At 40.9% G+C, this 22,925-nt stretch overlaps 1 protein-coding gene across 1 annotated transcript in view; it reads left to right on the forward strand.

Moving 5' to 3' along the window:
• ngfra (nerve growth factor receptor a (TNFR superfamily, member 16)) overlaps positions 1-15,002 on the forward strand; it is a 58,795-nt gene extending 43,793 nt beyond the window's left edge. Inside the window, exons 5-6 of the mRNA XM_079564558.1 lie at positions 777-979; positions 14,383-15,002. Coding sequence (XP_079420684.1) covers positions 777-979; positions 14,383-14,435 — 256 coding nt within the window. The 3' untranslated portion in view covers positions 14,436-15,002. The remainder of the gene's footprint in view (positions 1-776; positions 980-14,382) is intronic.
• The last annotated feature ends 7,923 nt before the right edge of the window (positions 15,003-22,925 follow it).

Genomic DNA, 22,925 nt, shown 5'->3' on the forward strand with positions numbered 1-22,925 from the left:
GATCGCTTGAGTAAAAGTACAGATACTACTGGTCAAATATTCCCCTAAAAAGGAAAAGCTGCTTTGTCCCGTTGCCTATTCATAACACCTTAACACCTTAGGATGTTAGGACGATTCATGCCTGGTGCCCCGAGGAGGGACAGCTAGTTCTGGAACATCTGGGTGACCCTCCTTCAGGCCGGTTGACCTAGTCTAACCCCAGGTCTAGGTGTGAACCTGCTGCCAGTGCCTCGATTGAGGTTGCTTGAGCACCATGATCGGGAGCTTGTGGCCCGTGCCTGCTTTACAATATGCATTGCTCTTTCTTCCTGGGCCAATCTTGTGATCCTGGAGCGTGTTCCAGGGCTTTTTCAATGTGACGGTCTGGGGAAAAATAACTTTCAAGATAAAATAGATGCTGAATAAGTGTGGTATGTATGCTCAGATGGTGGTGCTATTTTAACATTTGTTCGAGTCAAGTTAATGCAAGCCTTTAAGGGGGCAATTTTTTAATTAACCTTACCCATGGTGGCGCTGCATTGTTAACACCTCTACACCTCTGTTGCTAAATCTGAAAATTTTCACCTGCTTTTGAGACAAACAGTGAGGACAAAATGTTATTTGATGCCTACATCTAATATTCACCTGTCAGTGATCATAATTCCTGCCCGAACATTGCTCAAAATCACTGTTTCATGTAACCCACAATACTGGATCCTCACACTTGTATTAGCATGCATTTCATATTAATATATTCAGTAGCATTAGAGCATCTATGACCCGGCCCTTCTCTGCAGGTGGAACAGTTGCAAGCAGAACAAGCAAGCGGCTAATAACCGAGCAGCGACCAACAACCAGATGGTGACCCCAGAGGGAGAGAAGCTGCACAGCGACAGCGGCATCTCAGTGGACAGCCAGAGTCTACAGGAGCAGCAGCAGCAACAGCAACAGGCCCAGGCTGAAGTGCAGAGCCAACCTGCACATGCACAGGAACAGATTGGTGAGCCAAGAATTTTTTCATTTTAAAATTTTTTTTTGATGAACTTTTTTTATTGGTGTGATGCCATTATTGCATTTACAATTTTATCAGTAGACAGAGCCAATAAATATAATGAGAACTGGCCAAATACTTTTTTTAAAGAGTTTCTTACATGATGTACTAGTTTTTCCTACTCTGACAAAAGGAGAAACAACAATCAGCATAAAGAATTTTGCCATACTGTATACAAAAGGACCAACCTTTTGCAACTTTTTCAACCCAAATTGACTGTAAATTCTCTATAAATCATAACAACGCCGCCCAAGAAGTGACTTCCTGTTTCGATCCAGCACGCCAAAATAAAAGCACCATCTTATTCATTAGTGCAGCAGTTAATTCGTTCAACTTTCTTTCTGCCTAACTATTAACAGACAAAACACTTAAAATGTGTGTTTTTAATTTTATTCTTGTAATGTTGCAAGTACCTGCTGAACTAATGAATAAGGCGAGCTTTATGCTTTTATTCTGACATGCTGGATTGAAACAGGAAGTCACTTCTTGGACGGCGTTGTTATGATTTGAAATATGCACAGAGGCAATTGTTAAACTATATGTTTGTGAAGTGGTGACATCACAGCAGATGTGCGAGAAACTACAAAAAACTCTTCAATACCACAATCAATATTTCTGAAACTCAACAAAGAGTTACTGAACATACTTATTTCCCAGGCCCAGTAGGTAATATTTACCAAAATCGCTACATCTGGGTTAGCGGAGAAAAATGCCAACGACTCAGCAGCTATGCTAACCCTGGAAGTAGTGACTTAAATGTAAATATTACTTTTTTAGCAGTAGGTGGCTAATGAGTCTGAGAAATAAGTACGTGTAACTGCAACCATTGAGTTTCAGAAATATTGATGGTTGTTTTATGTTTGTGACGTCATGACTTCTGCTTCCGGGTCATAGCAGACGAGAAAATAACATGAAAAACTCTTAAAAAAAACAATCAATATTTCTGAAATTACTGAACCTACTTATTTTTCAGACTCATTAGGCAAAAATGCTGTACCTCCTGCTAAAAAAGTATTATTTACTAACATCGCTACTTCCAGGGTTAGCGGAGGAATATGCTAACGTCCAAGTCGGCGCAGCAGCTACGCTAACTCCGGAAGTACCGACTTTAGTAAATAATACTTTTATAGCAGTCGGTACAGCATTTTTGGCTAATGGGCCTTATAAATAAGTATGTTCAGTAACTCTCTGTTGAGTTTCAGACATATTGATTGTGGTATTGAAGAGTTTTTTTGTAGTTTCTCGCACATCTGCCGGTCTATGCGGACCCGGAAGTAGAGCTGTGACATCCACCACTTAACAAACGTATGGCTGTGTGAATCAAGTTGTATAAGTCTCAGATTAGATACAACTCTCATTCTTTGTTTCGAATTGTATCTACAAGATATTGTTTCTGGCACATAACCAAGTAAATGAGCAACTTGGCGAACCTTCTTGGCCTCACTGGAACACGACCCCCATGCTGGAGAACCTACTCTAATCTAAAATCAATGTGGTGTCAAAGCTTAAATGTCTCGATTTGTCTTGTTAACATTCACACAAAACTCCTCTCAGTTCACACAGCCTTACATAAGTGCGCTCTGTACTTTTATTATTTATCGTATCAAGATGTTCTGCTGATACGTCGAACACGTGCAGCACTTTATCAGAATTGCTCAACTATTTTCCTTGGAGCAAGTGCATGACTTTGTGGCTTGAGATCAAGAGGGATATTTCACCCGTGACTTGGAATATCGCTTTCGCACCCAAAGAGAAGATAAGTGAAGCGCGATCTATCAGTCATGCATGCACACACGACGTGATTTATCGCCACTGTGTGCAAAGCTGCTGTGACAGGAACAAGCTCAACATTAGTGCTTATAGTTTTGTTGTTATTTTGGCAACAGACCTCCTGAATGACAAATGTCTCGCTTTGACATAAATATTACGGAGGACGGAAAGTTGACACTGTCCCTTACCACAACTGTGCATGCCAGCAACACAGTGTACACAGGCCCAGAAACGGCATACGCTTGATCTGCGCTGGCCTTTACTCCTCGACTAAATTTGTCACGGAGCGTGTTTGAAGTATTTCGGGGGTGTCTGTGGCACAGATATGGCGACGTAGCAATATCAAACATGTTTCGTAAGATGAACGTTGGAGACGGGACATCTGGACGAGGTCAACATTTGAGACGCATGTAATGTTGCTTTACTAAAACGGTAGCGCATTAAGTATTATATCATAGTCCCACATCTTCTGATTGATGTGCTGCAGTTGGTTGCAGTGGTCTCTGCTGCAAAATTTGAGCTTCACAATTTTAATTTTACAAAAAAATAAAAGAGTCAAAAATATTTCAACTGTATGAGATGATAAAAAATACAACCTCAACTATTTGCTAGTGCCTCTTTAAACCCTGAACCGAGGACATTGTCTCCAGTTCGGAAACTAAGAACTAAGGGGATCGAAACCTTTTGTCACCTTGTCATTTTGAATCATTTGTGTTGTGTTTTCTTCGCTTTTTTGTTGTTGTCATGTTTTCGTTGTTTTTAGTTGCTTTTTCATTGTTTTTTATGTGGATTTTTTTGTCACGTTTTTGTTGCTTTTTCATTATGGCGTTTTCGTCACGGTTGTCTCTATTTAAATCACTCTTTTCATTCCTTTTTTGTTGCTTTTTTATTGTTCTTTCTGTGGCTTTTGTGTCCTGTTTTTGTCACTTTTATGTTGCTTTTTCATTGCTTTTTTGTCATGTTTCTGTCACGTTTTGTCGCTTTTTTCCTCTTTTTTGTCTTCTTATTGCTGCTTTCATTGCTTTTTTTTGGTCATGGTTTTAATGCTTTTTTGCTACCTTTTCCTCAGTTTTTCCATTGCTTTTTCATTATAGCGTTTTCGTCACGTTTTTGTCCCTTTTTTTCTCTTTTTATTGCTCCTTTCATTGCTTTTTGGTCATGTTTTCATAGTTTTTTTTGTTGGTTTTTCATTGTTGTTTCTATGGCTTTTTTCTATGTCCTGTTTTTGTCTCTTTTTCGTAGCTGTTTTATCGCTTTTTCGTCACGTTTGCGTTTTTTCCCTCGTCTCGTCACTATGTTGATGCTCTTTCCCAAGGTTTTAGATTTGGATAAAGCCAAACTGAAGAAAATGTTCTCGGTTCAAGTGGGGGTTAAGAGGTTTACTATACTAATAATAACAAGAATTCATTTGGGGAAGAGAACATGTAAATGATCTGGGGCCGTGTGTGTTAAAGCCCATATAAGACACATGCATGTAGATACCCCATGTGCTAATTTGCATCTTTTGCTCAGCATTTCAACTCTCACACACTCATCCATTCACCAGTGCAGACAGACACTAGAAACAAGGCTGGCAGGAGGAGCTGAACTACCAACCATTGAACTCGTGGATGAACTGAGTCACAATCGCCCAGACCTTACAGCACCTGGTTTCCCCTCACGACCTCTCATCCAGCTGCAAACCAGGCTCGACCCTGCGTAGCTTCAGGCATTGTCAAGGTGGTAGCAAATGTTCTTAGCTTCTCCAGATACCTTTTGAGCTGACTGGGGCTTCTCAATGATTCCTGTTTGTAAATGCATTCGCCCTTCAATAACTCTTTTTAAAATAATTTGAAAGAGAAGCTTTCCAATTACTGTATAACGATTTGAGGTCCGCACCAGCCAAACAACTGTTCAGCAATCCCATAAACGATCCTCCACTCAGCGTGCTCCTGATAGTCTCCATCACTTTCTAATAAGCCTTCGGGAAAGCTTATTTCGTTTTTTTTTTCTCTTTTTCTATTCAGCGACAGAACAAAAAACTAACTGCAGTGCACGCCAATAAAAGGATGAATTCCCTGTCGGTGATTGGTTCGGTGTTTTGTCGACTGCACCATTAACCCTGGCACCTCTTAAAGTGATAGGCTCATTAGCAGGTGTGAGGAGACAGGATCCAGCCGCGCTCCCATAGTCTGATCCAGCGCCAGCGTTTACTATGTGCTAATTGGCCATGGCAACGCCTGTGGGTACGGAAGCCATTAAACGGAGAAGAACACAGCTCTAGAGTGTAAAGACCTCAACCTCCTCCACTGTCTTTAGAATGAAGCAATAATTCCCTGATAATCACTAGGGGGAGGTTTCCTGTTTCCAAATGAACATAGTTTTTGGCAGATCGTGTAATGGGAACACTTAAAACCACATACATCTCTAAAGCTTTTAAAACAGCTATAAAAAAGTTAAAACACATTATAATTTGAGTGACAGGTACACAGAGGCCCCCTTCCTCTCACCTCTTGCCACGTGCCTTTAACTCTTAACCCCCACCTGAGCCGAGCACACTGTCTCCAGTATGGCTTTACTCAAATCTAAAAGCTTCTTGAAAATAGTCACGTAAACTAGGAAGAAAACACAATAAAAATGTGACGAAAACACAACAATAAAAGCCTGAAAAAAGTGACAAATCACGCCAAAAACAACAACAACGGAAACACACAAAAAGAGCAATAAACAATGACAAAGACATAGCAAAAACACTACAAAAAAGTATAGATTGATATATCGGCCGGCCAATATATCACGCCGATATTTGTGGATTTTACAATATCGGCTATCGGCCAGTCTAGCGCCGGAAAAAGACGATATTTCCGGGACCGAAAAGGATAGAGGCTTCCCGTCAACATCGCAATGAAAATTGGTTAGCTTCAAGTTTGTCAAACACAAGTTTCACTAAACCTCTGTCGATATGGACATGCTGCATGTCATTTTGAAGGGCAGAATCTGGAGAATTCAATTGCTGAGTTAGTTTTAACCTCCACTATTGTATTTTTGATCACCGCGCAAAATGCCGCAGCTAGTAATATGATGCTAATGCTAACGACAACTGATCAAAGCTGGGACAGGAACTATGACTGGATCACCTAAAGTAATGAAATAAAATCGGCCATTGCTGGAGCGGCCAAGTATTTGTTTTTACAGGATTACAGACCAGACATTTTGAAAAAATATTGGTCAAAAATATCGTCCGAGCATAGCGGCATCAGCCAATTGACATCCCAAAATATCAGCATTTGCATCGGCCTTAGAAAAACCCATATTGGTCGGCCTCTACAAAAAAGAGACATAAAAAGAGACAAAAACAAGACAAAAATGCTTCAAAATGTGACACCAAACAACACAACAAAAAAGTTACAATCAGTTTTCTTTCAAATGAGGCATTGCACTGTTGCTCTCCAGTTGAGATGCTTTTAGATTTGGGTAAAGTCCAACTGTAGATAAGAGGAAGAGATTATAAACCCCAATCCTTCCTTCGAATCACCTCTTTCTGTCACAGCCGTCATTTCTCCCCTCTGAGTTGTGCAAACTGAATGTGTTTACATTTTAAACAAGATTTGAAGACTCCTCCCACTTCTTCCACTGCTGAGTCTTCGTGTCCTGTATTTGACCTCACAGCTGATACGAACTGTATTCAATGTCAGAAGGTCATTGTTTGGCTGCTCATTAGTCAATCTGCACAGCTGGCAAGATTCAAAGACTCACTCAAAATAGTCAAATTGATATTTATTTTATTTTCATCGACCTTTATTTAACATCTTAACCCCCACCTGCACCCGAGCACTTTTTCTCCAGTTTGGCCGTACCCATATCTTAAAGCTACTCGAAAAAGTGTTGAAATAGTCACAAAAACAAGAAGACAAAAAGGGACGAAAACACAACAAAAAAATCACATAAGAGCAACATAAAAGTGGCAAACACAGAACAAAAAAAACGACGAAAGTGCAGCAAAAAAAGTGACAATAAAGCAACAAAAAAAAAACAGTCTACAGAAATGAGATTATAAAGAATGTGAAAAAAAAGTGAGGACAACACGGCAACAACGTAAGGAAAAGAAACCCCAAAGTGTATATGACACATTAGACATGGTTTCACTTATTGGACACTGACAGGAAGTGACATAGACGAAGGCAAACCATTTTAAACTGTTGCCGTGACGACCATGCTAAGTCAATGGGAAATGAGTCGAACTGCTATGGAAGTTTAACTTTATCCATGTCACTTCCTGTCAGCAGCTGAAAAATTAAAATAAGATCACTTTTGTAGGTCTTAGCTTTCAAATGAGGCGTTACCCTTGACAATAGGATGAAGCTCCAGTCCAGAAGCTTCTAGATTTGGGTAAAGCCAAACTGCAGAAAAATGCACTCGGTTAAGGCGGGGGTTAACAAGGGACAACAGGCAAACTACACACAGTTGACTGTTTGCACATGATCCTGTTCTTCTTCTTGTTATCCTGACTATTTGCGCCCCCTGAGTGTTTCTGGAGAGCTGATGTAACAAGTGCATTTCTCCTCCTGTGAGATCAATAAAGTCCTATCTCATCTCATATCAATCCCGTTGACATCGATCGTGAAAAGAAAGGACTTTCCACTGAATATGCTGATTAGATCAAGAGGCCCATTTGAGCAAATCACAACCTCAATACCAGTGCAAAATGACAAACCAATAAAGTAACCCCTGCCCAACACAACCATGTGATTGACTGAAGATGGATTTCTGTGACACTAGGAGGTGATATGATATCCCCCAGAGGAATACAAAGTTATAGCTACAGTTGTTTTTCGCAAAATGTCTCGATTTCTTCGCCCTCAATACAAAGCATATATAGACTGACACACTGAAAGAAACGGACAGATCATTCAGTGACAGGAGGGGGAATGGGACAATGGCGTTAAAAAAAAAGATGAAATAAAATGTGTCTTGTGGAACTATAAACGAGCTCCTAAATGTAGCGGATTTTAAGATGATGGCAGTCTGTCCACCCTCGTGATGTGGGCAGATGACAGGCAGCAGTGACGCACCGATCGGCTTTCACTGAAACCAGAGCTCAAGCAAATGACTCATATACAGTAGACTGCTGTGTAAAGTTACGGACACGAGTGTGGACCATCAAAGTCCTCCAGGAACTTTGATTCAAGCCATCATATATGTATACAAACTGAAGAAAAAGATTAGAGATTATAATTTAGCCCCCACTTTAACCAAACCCATCATCTTGTTTTTGTCTTTTTTGTCACTTTTCTGTCACTTTTTAGTGGTGGATTTGTTGCTTTGTTTTTGCGTTATTGTTGCTTTTCCAGAACATTTTGTTTCTTTTTGCAGCCTTTTTTTGTGCTTTTTCATCATTTTCTAATCTTGTTATGACGCTTCTTAGTTGTATTTTCATCCTTGTTTTTGTGGCTATTTAGACATTTGAGCTTTTAGATTTGAGTAAAGCCAAATTGGAGAAAATGTGCTTGGTTCAGGTGGGGGGTTAAGAGGTAACATCCACACAAATTGAAGCCATGCAGTTGGTAAAGTGACAAAGATAGTGGACAAGAAGATTACAGGTGAAAACAAAAATACAATATGTGAACTTTATTACTGTAAATTAGTACAGCAATTTCCAGTTAACTGCTGCACTAAGTTACAGTAGCTTACTGTAATAGCTTCATGTAATGTTTTACAGTAAGTTACTATAATTGAAATCACAGTACTAGTACGTTACAATAATTCACTGTAAAATCTGCAGTAATTTATTGTATAGCATTAGTAACTTACTGTGACATTACAGTAGTAATGCTGTTACAGTAACTTACTGTCGTTCACATTACAGTATCACTGCTGTACAAAGACTTTACAGTGTTACTGTAATATTAATACACAGTGAAACTACTGTAATTGGCATTACATTACTATACTGGAACCCTGTTGCCCGTAAGTTACTGTAAAAATCTACGATACGATAACCCTTTTACAGTCTTTGTTGTGTTGTCACTTTTTTGTTGAATTTTTTTAATGCTTTTTTATACTTTTTGTCACGTTCTTGCTGCTTTTTTGTAACTTTTTGGTTGTGCTTTTGTTTTTTTATGCTTATTCATCACTTTTTTAGTCACATTTTTATAACTTTTGTGTCAGTGTTTGTAGATTTTTTTTGTCACGTTTTGTGTCGCTGTGCAGATTTAAAGCCAGATGCACCTCCTGACACAAAAGGTTTTTAATGCTTGTAACAACTACTGTCAAATTCCCATATAGGAACTAAGACATTAATATCAACTTAACAGCTGCTTTGTCCTTTTGAATTGGTTGAATTTTACAGTTAAAAAGTCATGTTGAAGCGCATATAAAGAGTAGCCATATGTTGAATTTTCCCAAGGCCTCTTTGTGATTACTATAAAACCATCTCAAGTTTAGCCGCAATCAACATTTCTAACCTTAGCGTTGCTGAGGGTCCAATCAAGACCAAGCAAAGGCCCTGATTACAAAGAAAGGAATCAGCTCTGGCAATTTGAGTTCATGTTTCACTGCACACCAAGGTTCAAAGACGGCCCCAGCTCGCATCGATTCTCACAGTGACGTTCGATAAGGCATGAGGTACAAGTGCATGTGGCTAATATTATGGTGCTGACTTCAAAATGAGGTGTGAGTATGGTTTGAAATCAATAGGCGTGCAGGTGAAGCCACGGTGTGCTCAGAGAGTATTCATACCCCTTTGTTAAATCAAACACTATGCTGAAATTCTTTATTCTTTTTGACCAATCAATTAATTATAATACAAGTGGATAAAAAAAGAAAGAGAAAAAAACAACAGTAGACCAAAAAACTGCAATAATTTACTCTATATTGCATTGTTCATTCACTTTGCACACTCGGAGGTGGTAAAGCTACTATGGTGGCCACAGCTGCCCTGGTAAGGACACAATTACAGTATATAGACTGATCTACATTATCACGTCATGCCTTTACTTTACAGGACTTAAAGGGGCTAGATGCAAGTTAGCCTTGTTGTACTCACTACTGCCACCTCAGGTCATACGTGTAACTGCACCTTCTATATAAAGCTCAAGTGCTTAATATAATGAGTGACAGTGCAGGATTTTAGAGGCAGTTGTGGTGAATAGGTCTGGGCTCATTCTAGACCATAGGACATTGTTGGAACATGTTGGGGGAGGAAAAGACATAATTTTGCAATTTTTAAAACTCTGTATAGTCCCGTTAAGTACTCACACTAACACTCTACATTTCTACTTGAACATTTTTGATGCATTATCTTTTTGTTCTGAACATGCTGAACACAATCTGAAAACATTTGGGTCAATATATATAAGTAGAAGGACAAACCTAAAGTAATTTTCTTTCAAATCATGTCATTCGCATTTTACAAGACTGTCTTTTAAGTTGCTCTCCAATGTTTTTGTTGCGTAAAAGTAGCTCACCAAGTAAATATGGTTGGAGACGCGAGACACAGGTCAATGTGTATTTTTTCATTGATTTATCATTGTAGAGCAGGGGTCCCCAACTGGCGGACCTGGGTCCAGATCCTGACGTCCACAGGCTTTAGTCCGGACCCCAAAGCCTTTTCATTCTCTCAATATACTTACTTTCTAAGGCTGAATTAAAAAAATATTTTAACAACATGAATAACATTGAAATAAGATGGCAAAACTGTTTCCGTCATTAATCAGTTCTGCTTTGTAAATAGACGACCTGTGCTCATGTTTTAACATTTTCAGGAGCATATATGTCCGGACCCTGGACATATGTCGAAAGTTTGCCGACCTCGAGCTGATTTAATTGGGGGCCCCATGTCGAGTATTTCAGAGTGGATTTTCCCTATCAATAAAAGTTGAATGTAAACTATTTTAGTGTGGGGCTGCTGCATAATAAAAGGGAAATAATGAGAAAGGGGTCTGAATACTTTGTGAGCCCACTGTATGGCAGCAGGTTGTGGCTCTGGTGAGGATCACTGTCTCCCTGCGCTGCCTGCAGAGCGTCTGCATAAACAGGAAGGATGAGGATGTGGACGGCGGCCATGAGCCGAGTGTGAACCAAAACAGAAGAGGCAGGTCCAAAGAAAGCACTGGAGGCAAGATAGGAATAGAAATAGGCAATACGCTGTCATCATCCAAGGAAGGGCTTTATATACATAGTACAATGAAACGAACAAATTATGTATATTATATTATAATCTTTCAATACCCAGCTGTTCGCCTTGTGACTGTCATTTGGGAACCCCTAATTGTATACCTAATGCAATATTTTATGAACTTTTATGTTTGGTCAATAGGGTAATTTATGCAGAATATGGTTTCACATGGACCTCCTTCAAACAGTAGGGGATCCCTTTGCTCTGCTCATCTATAGTAAAAAGGTTGCATTGAAAAGAGGTCCTAAAACGCTCACATAACTCCTCTCAGAAGCATCTCTACATTCTCCCCGCGTCTCCATGGCTTCCCCCGATCCACAGCAGGTTAAGAGGGTGGTGGGAAAAGAGGCCATTTGTCCCTCGTCCTCATTAGCCTATAATGACCGGAGTCTGAGACTTTCGGTGACAGAACAGGGACCTCTGTAGGAAAAAAACTGACTGGCAAAAATGACACGAGGGAGATGGCTGTGAAAGTTAGCAATTATTTTAAATCTGAGCTGTCATTTTTTTACCCAGGATACTGGTCAGTTTTTATGAAAGCAATTGCAGGGGTGTTTTTTCAGGTACTTTCAAAAAAACTTGGAGCATTTTGTTTTGGGATTTGAGCAAGTGATATAGAAGCAGTAAAATTAAATATTCAAATTTTAGTAACCATTTCCGATTATTGCCTCCTCGTACTATTACTTTACTTTAAAGTAAGATAAGACATTAATCCTTCTTCATTAACGTAGATTGTATTTGTTTTCTATAATCCCATTCACATACTTTATTTACTTTACTTGAATCTTTATTGAAGGGACAATGTACAGAGACATTAAGCTCAAAGAGACAGAGATGTACTTCACCAGATTATAGCTAAATAGCTAGTTTCCATCCGTAGTTCCTGGTTACATCAAAATAAATAACACTATACAGCATGACCATTCATTCTTCAGTCAGTCACAAAACACTTTACCAGTCACACTACATTTCATTCTGCATAAGTCCAATCGCCATTCATATTTACAGACATATTAAAATACATTCAAATAATTCAGTGCTGCCCCCAGTGGTTCACAATGAATAAGCAAAAGCTTCATTTTGTCCTAGAATAATGAAGGACCTAAAACCAGCCCCTGTCAGTGCTGGCAGGTTTGGCCTCTCAGCAGCCACTTTATCAATTCCCTGGTTAAAGTACTATAACTTGTTTGAGATGTTTTGAGAGTACTGCGATTTCAATGCTCTATACTGTTTCCCAACCAGAGGTACGTGGACCCCAGGGGGTACTTGAAGACTTAGCAGGGAGTGCTAGGAACTATCTCAGATTGAAAAAGAAGGTGAACTGAACATTATTTTGAAAGCTATACTTTGGAATTAAATGTATAGGTTTGGGAGTAATTTAGGTTTATTTTATACTGCTTTTAAGTTATTGCTTTCTAAATAAACTGCAGCAATTCTTGAGGTGTAGCAGGGGTCCCCTACTAAATTAGCTCGAGGTCCACAAACTTTTCTTTCGTAACTTTCGACATATGTCCAGGGTCCAGACATATGCAGTCACTGCTCTTGAAAATGTTGAAACGTGAACATAGGTTGTCTATTTACAAAGCAGAACTGATTAATGAATCAATTATATCAATGTTATTCAAATTGTTTAGATGATTTTTAATTCAGCCTTAGACATTAAGTATATTGAGAGGATGAAAAGGCTTTGAGGTCCGGATTAAAGCCTCGGAGGTCCGGATCTGGTCCCAGGTCTGCCAGTTGGGGACCCCTGGTGCAGAGTTTGCCTGGAAACCAGACTCACCACTTTACCTGCGATTGAGTCTGGTGACCGTGGCATCAACTGCATTTCCACAGCGATACATACCCAAGCAAACAGGAAGTGGAGTAAACCAATCAGCAAAGGGCGGGCGTCTGACTCTGATGCGGTCTTGTTAGCGGTTCTGCGTCCATATGCGGTGGCATATTGAGCGTTTGGGAACACCAGGAAGCCTAGTGAATGTAGTGCGTGAGTGAGTGAGTGTGTGGTGGTGGTCGGAGGGGCCGATGGCGCAGACTGGTTGTCTCGCTTCCATCAGTCTACCCCAGGGCAGCTGTGGCTACAATATTAGCTTACCACCACCGAGTATGGAGTGAATGAATAGAGCAATGTAAAGCGTCTTTGAGTGTCCAGAAAAGCGATATATAAAACCGATGCATTATTAGCGGCCTGCAGGGCTCGGGCCTATTGTAATTGTACTGGTAGTGCGCGGAGCGCACTGACGTAAGACGTGTGCGTAGCGCACGTCCCTAAAAGAGCGCACACGCCTTTTTCACCGGACAGGTTGGGGTGCCGGGAGTCCCCCCTATTACTGTCTAATGCATGGGGAGCGCTCCGCGTCATAACTCGCACATACTGTGGCCGATTTTTCGTGTAACTTGAATCGTTGGTCGAGAAAGCGCGAAAAGCGCCCCCTGCAGAGCACCAAATAAAAATGAATGGAGAAAAAAAGTGAACTTTGTCGTAGACAAACAAAATTTGGCACAGACATCCGTCACGTGACCCCGATCAAAAAGTAAATTATGGCCACGCCCATTTTCCCACCGTGTTGCCATGGCAACGACCCGACATCAAGTTTGGCGTAGCCAAACCAAAATTGGTACACATGTGCGTCATGACTGCCCGAACAAAAAAGTACATAATGTGGTTGCTAGGCAACCCACACAAAGTCAGCCATTTTGGGAAACATCGAGTGATCTGGCGCCGAAGGCGCCGTTTCTTGCCTTTGCTCTTTTACAAACTCGACCGAGGGTGGTAGCGTAATTTTAACCACGTAGGGCGCTTTAGCGCCCCCCAGTTATTGCGGTGGCGTGCGGTGGCGTGCGACGGCGTGCGCCAACCGGCCAACGCTGCTCGCGAGGGCCTCTAAATGCCGCTTGCGGCTTTAATTATTATTATTATTATATGCGCACTGGATTGTGGATCACGAAACTCACCTACTGTCGACATATTTTTGGAAAAAGCCTTCTCGGTAAAAAGTTAAATGTCCTGTAAACAACCCAGTACAGATGACAACTTCACTGAGATGGAAAACTCTTGTACAACTGAGATCCTGTTATACAAGGTCTATGTGGCAGTATTAACGTAAATCTGACTGAACAACTATCGGATAAAGCGGAAGAAAATGTATTGATGGACGGACTGTGTGTCATAATGATAGCATTCAGTCAGTCAAACATGCAGATAAGAAGCACAAAATTATAGTTAGCTGTGTACGGCTGTGTGCTGAAAATGTTCTGCTTCTCATTTGGCTCTAATTACCCTAATCAAAAGACAATACAAATTGAGTGGAGCTACTTAGCGCTGCCTACTCCATGCTGCTTTTAGCGCAGGTTCAAACTGGGACTTTATGAACCAAAATCAGCACGTAATTCTCCCGTTCACACATTTCTGTTTTTTCTTTTGCAGTTGTGCGAGTCGATGGCGGCCCACAGCCCGACTCCCCTCCCCCTGAAGTTTGAAGGGACGGTCGGCGGAAAAAAGAAAAGGAAAAAAAAACAACAACGCAGGACGAGGGGACCATGTCGTGGATCCAAAAACAAAACAAAGGGGGTCTCGCAGTGAATGTAAAACAGACTCGAGTGTATTTTGAAGCAAAGACTGGGCATTTGTGGACCCCCACCCCTCACCCCCACAGGACCACTGGACCACATGGAGACTCTTCATATACCTGTAGGACAATGGAAACTCAGTGCCTAGACGTCTATGGCAATATCAACCACTATCTGTACCAATGTCACTGTAGCCCGCACACACAGTAGGAGAACCGACGGATGACTCAAGTTTGTAACATTTCACTGCTTTTGATCATGTGATATCATTTTTTCCCAGTGGCATGGTTTGAAGGTTTTGACTCCAGATGCACTTCCTCTTCCATTTATCCAGGCTTGGGACTGCCACATTAGTACACTGGCTCGTATAGGTGGATATACTAGACAGGGCTGGGTGATATGACAATACAAAAATGTGTTGTAATCTGACCCTATGTGAAGATCGGCGGCTTCCTTTTCTCCACAGACTCAGATTGGATAGATACAGACGGCATCAATGGAATCGCCCATATATGGTCATGTTTTGAAGCATTTAAAGGAACAGGCCACGGTTTTTCCATACTGAGATATGTTCTTACCTGAGCTTAGACGAGTTGATACGTACCTGTCTGGTCTTTGAGCGTGCCAGTGGCAGAGCGTGGTAGCTTCCAACTTCACCCCCGTTTGGAGCTATAGGAATATGTTGGGAGAGGCCAAATGCTAACAAAATCTTTGGTCGTTTTGCGTGACTGAGGGCACGCACAAAGACCAGACAGGTACGTATCAACTCATCTAAGTTCACATAAGAACATATCTCAGTATGAAAAAACAGTGGCCCATTCCTTTAAGGGGGAAAACAAAATGGAGAAAAAATAAAACTTTCTCCAATAATCCAAAAACTACTTTAACAAATGCTGAATTATTAACATAGTTTTCTACTAAATGAAAATACAAAGACATGGGTAGGAGCTAAGTGGTTCAACAGCCCATAAATACATAAATAAAGGAGAATGCTAGCATCATGCTACATGCTAACGCTTGCTATGACTGCTTTTTTTTCCGCTTCTACTGAACAATCTGGTCTGAAAAAACATCCATTTGGACACGATTTAGACTTGACTTTATTTGTATGTGATAAATAAGAAATTTATTCCGCCATAAAACGGCTAAAAACAGTGAAAAATGGTGTTTCCCACAGATACATCCTTCCCCCTGGTGGCGAGGCCACGCCCCCTTCTATGACACGTTGCCGTCTGTATCTATAACATTAAGAAGCTATAATGTAAATCATTGTGATAAAAATCATGATGAAGATCATAATCAATAGACGGGATTAATCACACAACTTTATCGTTCATTTTGAGGACTTTCACCAGTTGTCATATTTTATCTCTTTGATTCATCAAGTAAATCTTGAAGGTTTTTTTTGTTTTTGTCATATCGCTCACCCCCAACTGTAGACAATTACCACTTTCATTCCCAGTACCGTTTAATGTACAGTTCTTGTTACATATTGTACTTTTCTGTTTACATCCTTGTTTCAAACCAGAAGTAGCTGATATACAGTATTTTAGAGATATGGATGGGCTGTTGTTATTCTTCTACCGTCGATGTAACCCACGTATTGATACACCACTCCATCTACGAAGTAATAATAACATCGTCTGGAAGCTAACGTTGTCATGCATCTCACTAAATGCCAACCCGCTTTGCCGTGCCCCCCCCTTTTTTTGAAGCCTCCCATTTGGTCTTTAAACACATGCGAATGGTTTATGCCTAAAAGGTAAACAGCCCAGAAAGCCACTCCATTATCTGCCCATCTCCGTCGGCTCATCAAAGGAATAGGATGGCCTTTCTCGCTCACCCATCTCCCCTCTCTGCTGTAATCTACTGTCTCTCTCTCTATAGACTTAGCTCTATCAATCCCCCACTGCCATCTGCGCTAGACCCAGCAGGGAAGTCGTGAGTCACCCCTCTACTTTCCTCTGCTTTGTGTTATTTACCACAGACTATTTTCTAGGCATTACGAAAGGATTGTTGCCATTGTTGAGTCATAGTCTTTGCAGGAACAAGGTTGATTACTTTGCAGTCTCTCACCTTTCGGTGTATAAAGTATAAGCGTATCACCAGAGGGCCACTTTGATAGTATACTTCTGTTATGTCACACTGGTCTGAATCAGCAGCAGAAAGATAAGACAGTGGGACCTCTTTTCACTCACGAAATGCGCTGACTGGGGGGAAGCCATGCCTGATGTCATCTCTTACTAAGACTAAAATGGCATAATAATGACAGTTAATGCGAGACCAAAAGGAGCAAGAGTGTGCAGAGTACAAAAGTGGGACACGGTGCTTAGTTTAGCATACGTGAGCGGTGGTAATACTGTGTCTGACACGTGTGAAGAATCATTTCAAAATCCTAATCACAAAACGTGTATGGCAATTTTCTGTTAGAATGGTAATGTGCTCTTTAATCTCTCATTTTGTCCAGTTTGGCTTAACCCAGATCTAGGAGCTTCTTGAAAGTGACAAAAATGAGGATGGAAATGCAAAAAAAAACTAAAAAGTGGCAAAAGAGTGACTAAATTGTGACAAAAACATGAGGAAAATGTGAGGAAACCCTGACGAAAAAACTGGGGAAAAACTAACGAAAACCTGATGAAAACCAGACGAAAACCTGACGAAAAAAACTGGCGAAAAGCTGACAAAAACCTGACGAAAAAACTGGCGAAAAACTGACAAAAACTGACAAAAACCTGATGAAAACCTGACGAAAACCTGACAAAAAACGGGCAAAAACCTGATCAAAACCTAACGAAAACCTGATGAATACCTGACGCTTAGCTTTCCAATGAGGCGTTTCTCTGGCTGTAAGCTCCAGTCGAGATTTTTAGATTTTGTCCAACCAGTTTGCCGAACTGTGAGAAAGAGTTATGATGGATTTCAAATGTACCAATGCAGCAATGCAGGGACTAGACGTACATCCCCACAGCAGTGCTCAGTTTACCGACTTTGCTTAACCAAACACACTTTATGTAACTTAACACAAACATCTCAAAGCATATTCAGTTGCACACCTTCACTTAAATGTTTCTGCTTACTTTTTTAGTGTGCTTTCCATTCGGCATCATGTAGTTTCTCCTTTTTGAGCGACTCCCCATCCAGGAAGTTGCAGACTGTGAAATCACACCGTTTAGTCGGCACAAAAATCATAACAAAACCATTGGGGGAAAAAGTACACTCCAAGCCTATAGCATGACATTGCAGAGGCGTTACACATGTACTTCACCATTCTTGTCCCTGGCTGTGACAAACAGCTCTTAGCGACAAATGCGCTGCTGCGAGCTCTCACATCAACACAGAGTCCATTAGAGAGACTTCTTTTAACGCCAACAGGTAGCAATTACCTCAGGGTTTTAGCTTCGTTTAGCTCTAATTAGCTCCTTTAGGCGTTCAAAGGCTTTCTTCAACTTCCGGACCGCGAATGGGGACACGGGTTTCTTTGAAGTGCATCTGACGTTACAGACCTCCATATCCAAGCCAGTTTGCCCTATAGTGACATTTACGATAGCGTCATGCTGACATAAAGGCACTTACCCAGCAGTGGTTGGTGTGGGTGGCACCTTTTATCGCGCATAGTACCATTTTTATGTTGCCTGGGCCCCGCCGTGTCCTGTGTGGACGTATTATGTTGTTAAAGCTCAATATGCTGGACTGCTTTAGCACTCATGGGGCGTGCTTTCCCTGGAGCCCACTAGCAGCCGGAAGCTACTGAGAGTTTCTGTACAGGAAATAGACATGAATAGATGTTCAGCAGCTTGAAAAAAGGTGGTCAGGACGTACTTGGCGGCATTGACAAACAACTGGTCTCTCTGATGTAGGGGCATCATAGAAACATCAAGCACCTACAACAGAGAAAGGAAACGTCAAGCACGACGGCCAAATCCGGTCCTCAAGCGCTTGTGTGATGAAAAAAAATACTGAATCGTGCTAGTTCCTTCAAAAACGTCCCAGTTAAGGACCTCCAGACCCCACTGTTAGGTATATATGGTGTACACAACTAGTTTTAGTGGAAGGTTTGGACCACTGTTTTGGACCAGTTTTGATCGACTAGGAAATAATTGTCCCGCCACCATGCAAACTTACGCACTGAGCTAAAAGCCTAAATGTTTATAAAAGATGGGCAAGGGATGAGAGCGGGCACGGCAGGGAGGAAACGCAAATAGGCTTGTGAAGACGGCTAACACACTGCTTTGTTAACGAATAACTCTTGGCTGTGAATCGTGACGAAACAAAGAGTGATTGAGACTCAACGCTAATTTCTACCTTTGAGAACACGAAGGGAGAGACATGCACGATGAAAGACATTCGTGAGTTTACTATGTGTATATAAAGCAGATTTATTCTTGTACTTTCTTGACGGCATGCTTGTAGAGGTAGACGCAACCAGACAGACAAACCAACAAAAGAGGTAGGACATAAATGACTCTCCATTCAAAGTCGACACCTTCGTTTGTGATTCACGCCACTCTCGGCTGCGTCGGAAATAAACGGAATAAACACACACTAAATGGAGCGCACGTGTCCGTTTCCGGCGGCCGAGCGCGTGACCACGGACGCACATCTCCAAAACTGTGACAGACGATGATTCACTCGCCCATTCACAGAGGAGAGAGCGGTGAATCACCATGGAGCCAGCGGTGGGAGGTACATTAAAGCAGGCAGTGGCTACAGTGTTAGTGGCTGGAGCTATGGGAAATATCAGGGTCACACTTTACTTTACAGCACGGTATGATGATAATAGGATGGAAATAGCATGGTAATATGAACAACTGAACGAGGGGCATTGCATTTGGCAGCCCTTCTGTTCTGATAAAAGATCATTAGTGCTGACGTAGCCTCTTGAGGTGAGAGGCATAATGTCATAAACTCTTAAACAGCCCAGTATCAGATGACAGCTTTTGCTCACATAAGCTATTAAACTTTTAGGTCATACCATTTCCATCTTATCATCATGCTATTGCGATTAAAGGTTCAGCTTTGGCACCCTACACCCCCTAGAATCACTAACCCGTTCTGCACATAGGGAATGTACAACATAGACTATATGCAACAAAACCACTATATAATTTACGTTTGCCCCCTTACTTTTCCCGTTTTACAAAAAAGTATTACACTTTGGACAGTATTTTTTCTAATGGATGTTATTTTGTAGCACTTAATAGATGTTAAATGAATGCGCTCAAAGAGTGCGCCACATTTCAAGTGCCTGTGTACAGCGTCAGGTGACTTTAAGTTTATTGCCTTTTGTTTTGTGTTCTGTATTTTTTGTTGTTGTTGTTGTGCTTTGTTGATGTTTTTCAGAGCAAATGAAGGTTTTTAGTTTGCTAAAGAGGCATGTTATCGAGGGACTAACAAGCCACAGTCGGAAGAATTGTACTGTAACTTTTGCGTATTGATTTTGGATTTGGTTATTTCATCAGATGCTCTTCACATGGTTACGGGATTAAGATTTATGTTGGTTATAGTACACAACTTAACTCACTGGCAAGAGGTTAAACAAAACATTCAGATTCAGACACTGATTTATTTACCGACCATATTATGTCTGAACAAATCTTCCTACTGGAGCTTTCACTGTCTGTAGAAACAGGTGGCAAACAGACACATACTGTAAGATAACATATTGTACAAACTAGTAGGGCCTTGTAGCATTTGAAAACATACTGTAAACATGCCACTCCTCCTCTAAGCTCATATATGCTGTTAGCTGATAGACACCAGTACTAGCAGGAGTTTGCATGTACAGTGAGGTCTGCCTCCAATCCGAGAGGCCATAGGTTACAAGGTAATACTGTGCTAACATTAGATATTCGGGAGAGACGGCCCGAGGAAACAGAATGTCACCTGTACTTATCTACTAATGTACAATTCATTGTGTAAATGTGAATTTCTTAGAGTTGATACGAGATCCACGCTATAAAATGTAAAAAAAAATCTGCAGATGAAATGAGCATCTATAATACAAATAAACGGAGATGTCATTGCACTGTGTCTTTGTTGTCTTTGCCCCGCATTAATAGCATCAACTCAAAGTTTTAGGGGATTTTTATTCCTATTGTGGTAGAAAATGGACCCCTCGGATTCATTATTTACACTTACAGCAATGTTAAGATCTTCAGCCAGGTTTACGATTGTTGACTAAAACACATGGCAGCACGAAAATAGTAACAATATGTGAGTCAGACTAGAAAAGTAACAATATAGATTATTCAAATCAAAACTTGACTGTTTTGCGTGGGTTTACTTCTGAGCTACTGGCTCAGTTACACACTTTGTATTCTGACACACTTAAACTCACTATATATGAAAAGTTTTACAAAAATGACCTCCATGACATGACGATAAAATAAAGTAGAAAGTATGTGTGAGAGGAAAAGCCAAGCCACAGTCGAAGCAGGACCATATGTGAAGGTCCGCTGGGCCCAGAGTGTGGTTGCCTTATCTCTGCAACAGGCCTAGACTGAAGCTCATGTTCTTCTTACAAGATAAATGGTAATTGATAAATACCCCATAGATAATGCATTGGAAAATCACCAAACACAGCACAGCTTTGGGTGGTTGCTCGTTCCACTGGGTAAAGTAATATGTTGTCATCGTCTCGACAAAAACTGGCTCAAATATCATTACCATTATTTATTCTGCTAGACCGAAAAATAAGTCATGTTCCTTGAACCACTTTTCTTTTTTTTTCCTTTTTTTGTTTACAAAATGAGCCTGCTGAATCCTGGCATTGTCATCTCGGAATATTCCTGTGCAATCAGCGAAGAAGAAATACATTGATGGAATAAAGTGGTCAATCAGGATGTTCAGGCCGTCAGCTGATCTCATTCTTTGGGCACATATTGGGTCCGATCTTGTGTTTCTAAATGCAGACTATACGCAGACATAACATTTTGTGCTTAGTAGAAGCACACTTTGAGATCTTGAAGCTCCTAGACTTAGCGCATTTAAGTGGGAAGTATGTTCATAACACCGCACATAACACCGTTGTACATAACACCGTTGTACATAACACCGCCAATGGCTTTTCATCCAACCAGACTCCGTCGCCGGGAACGAGCGAGGGAGAGGGGCTTTGGGGGAGTGGGGGTGAACATGTGCTTTTGTTTTGGTCACGATTACAGCCGAGTGAGTGCCGATCTGCACCACAGTGATACCGGCATAGGCTAGCCTATCTCTTTCCCTCGAGATACGAACATTGTTTAGCTCATGGTTTTAGTTTGACCTTTGAGAGCCTTTAAAGCTTAAAGGAATAGGCCACCATTTTCCATACTGAGATATGTTCTTACCTTAGCTTAGACAAGTTGATGCGTACCTGCCTGGTCTTGGGTGGTACGGTAGTACAGCAGGTCCTTGTGCTTCACAGCTTGAAGGTCCGGGTTGGATTCCCACCTGGATGGACCCTAACTTGACTTGACTTGACTTAACTTAACTTAACTTAACTTAACTTAACTTAACTTTGTGCGTGCCCTCAGTCATGCAAAAGACCAAAGATGTTGTTAGCATTTTGCCTCTCCTCTTCTACTCTGTGAACCTTAATGGTGGTGAAGTTAGAAGCGACCAAGTTCTTCCACCCTTTCCCTATTTAAATATGGTTACCTAAGTACATGATCCAAGTATAGCTACAAAAAATCAACAAACATGTCAATTTTCTAAGCGGATAAAAAGGGGTACTATATTGTAAGGCGTAACAACACCTTAGGAGCCTTCGACGTCCGTGCAGTAAAGTGAAGATAATACTTTTTAAACAAATGATGATTATGATTTGATCATTATTTGTGGGGATAATGTACACAAACCTGCCTCAGTCTTACACAAAAACATCCCTTCAAATGACAACAATCAGGTTCATATGAAGATTGTCTCCACTTGTTTGCTATAAGAAATAAATATACCGTAATGAAATTATTGTAGCAATCCAACTCCTGTAGAATTATGCTTATGTTCTTAAAACACGAGCAAATGCATTATTTCTCCTTGAAGGCTTTCTGCGAGATGAAGCAATCGTGTGATTTGGTAGACAGATAGACTACAGAACTTTAATTTGATCAGCAGGGAGCACTTATAGAGACACTAATCATACTCTGTTTTTTAACTCTGTCAAGACGAGTCAGCTGAATGACAGACAAAAGGCTTTTTAAATGGTAACACATGACTATTGTAAGACAGCAAAGGCTTTAAAATGTTCCTGGGGCGATACAAACCAAACTTAGCCACCTCCAGACACTCCATAAGGCCATAAGAGTCTCCTGCCAGGGCTTTGTTTATGGATAGCTATGGGCTTATTACATTAAAGGCATTAATAGCAAAGCATATTGACCGATGTAGTGCTAATAGTGCTTACAAGTCTGCAATCGACCT

This window comes from Gobius niger, assembly GCF_951799975.1.
Source record: "Gobius niger genome assembly, chromosome: 10".
Classification (NCBI taxonomy): domain Eukaryota; kingdom Metazoa; phylum Chordata; class Actinopteri; order Gobiiformes; family Gobiidae; genus Gobius; species Gobius niger.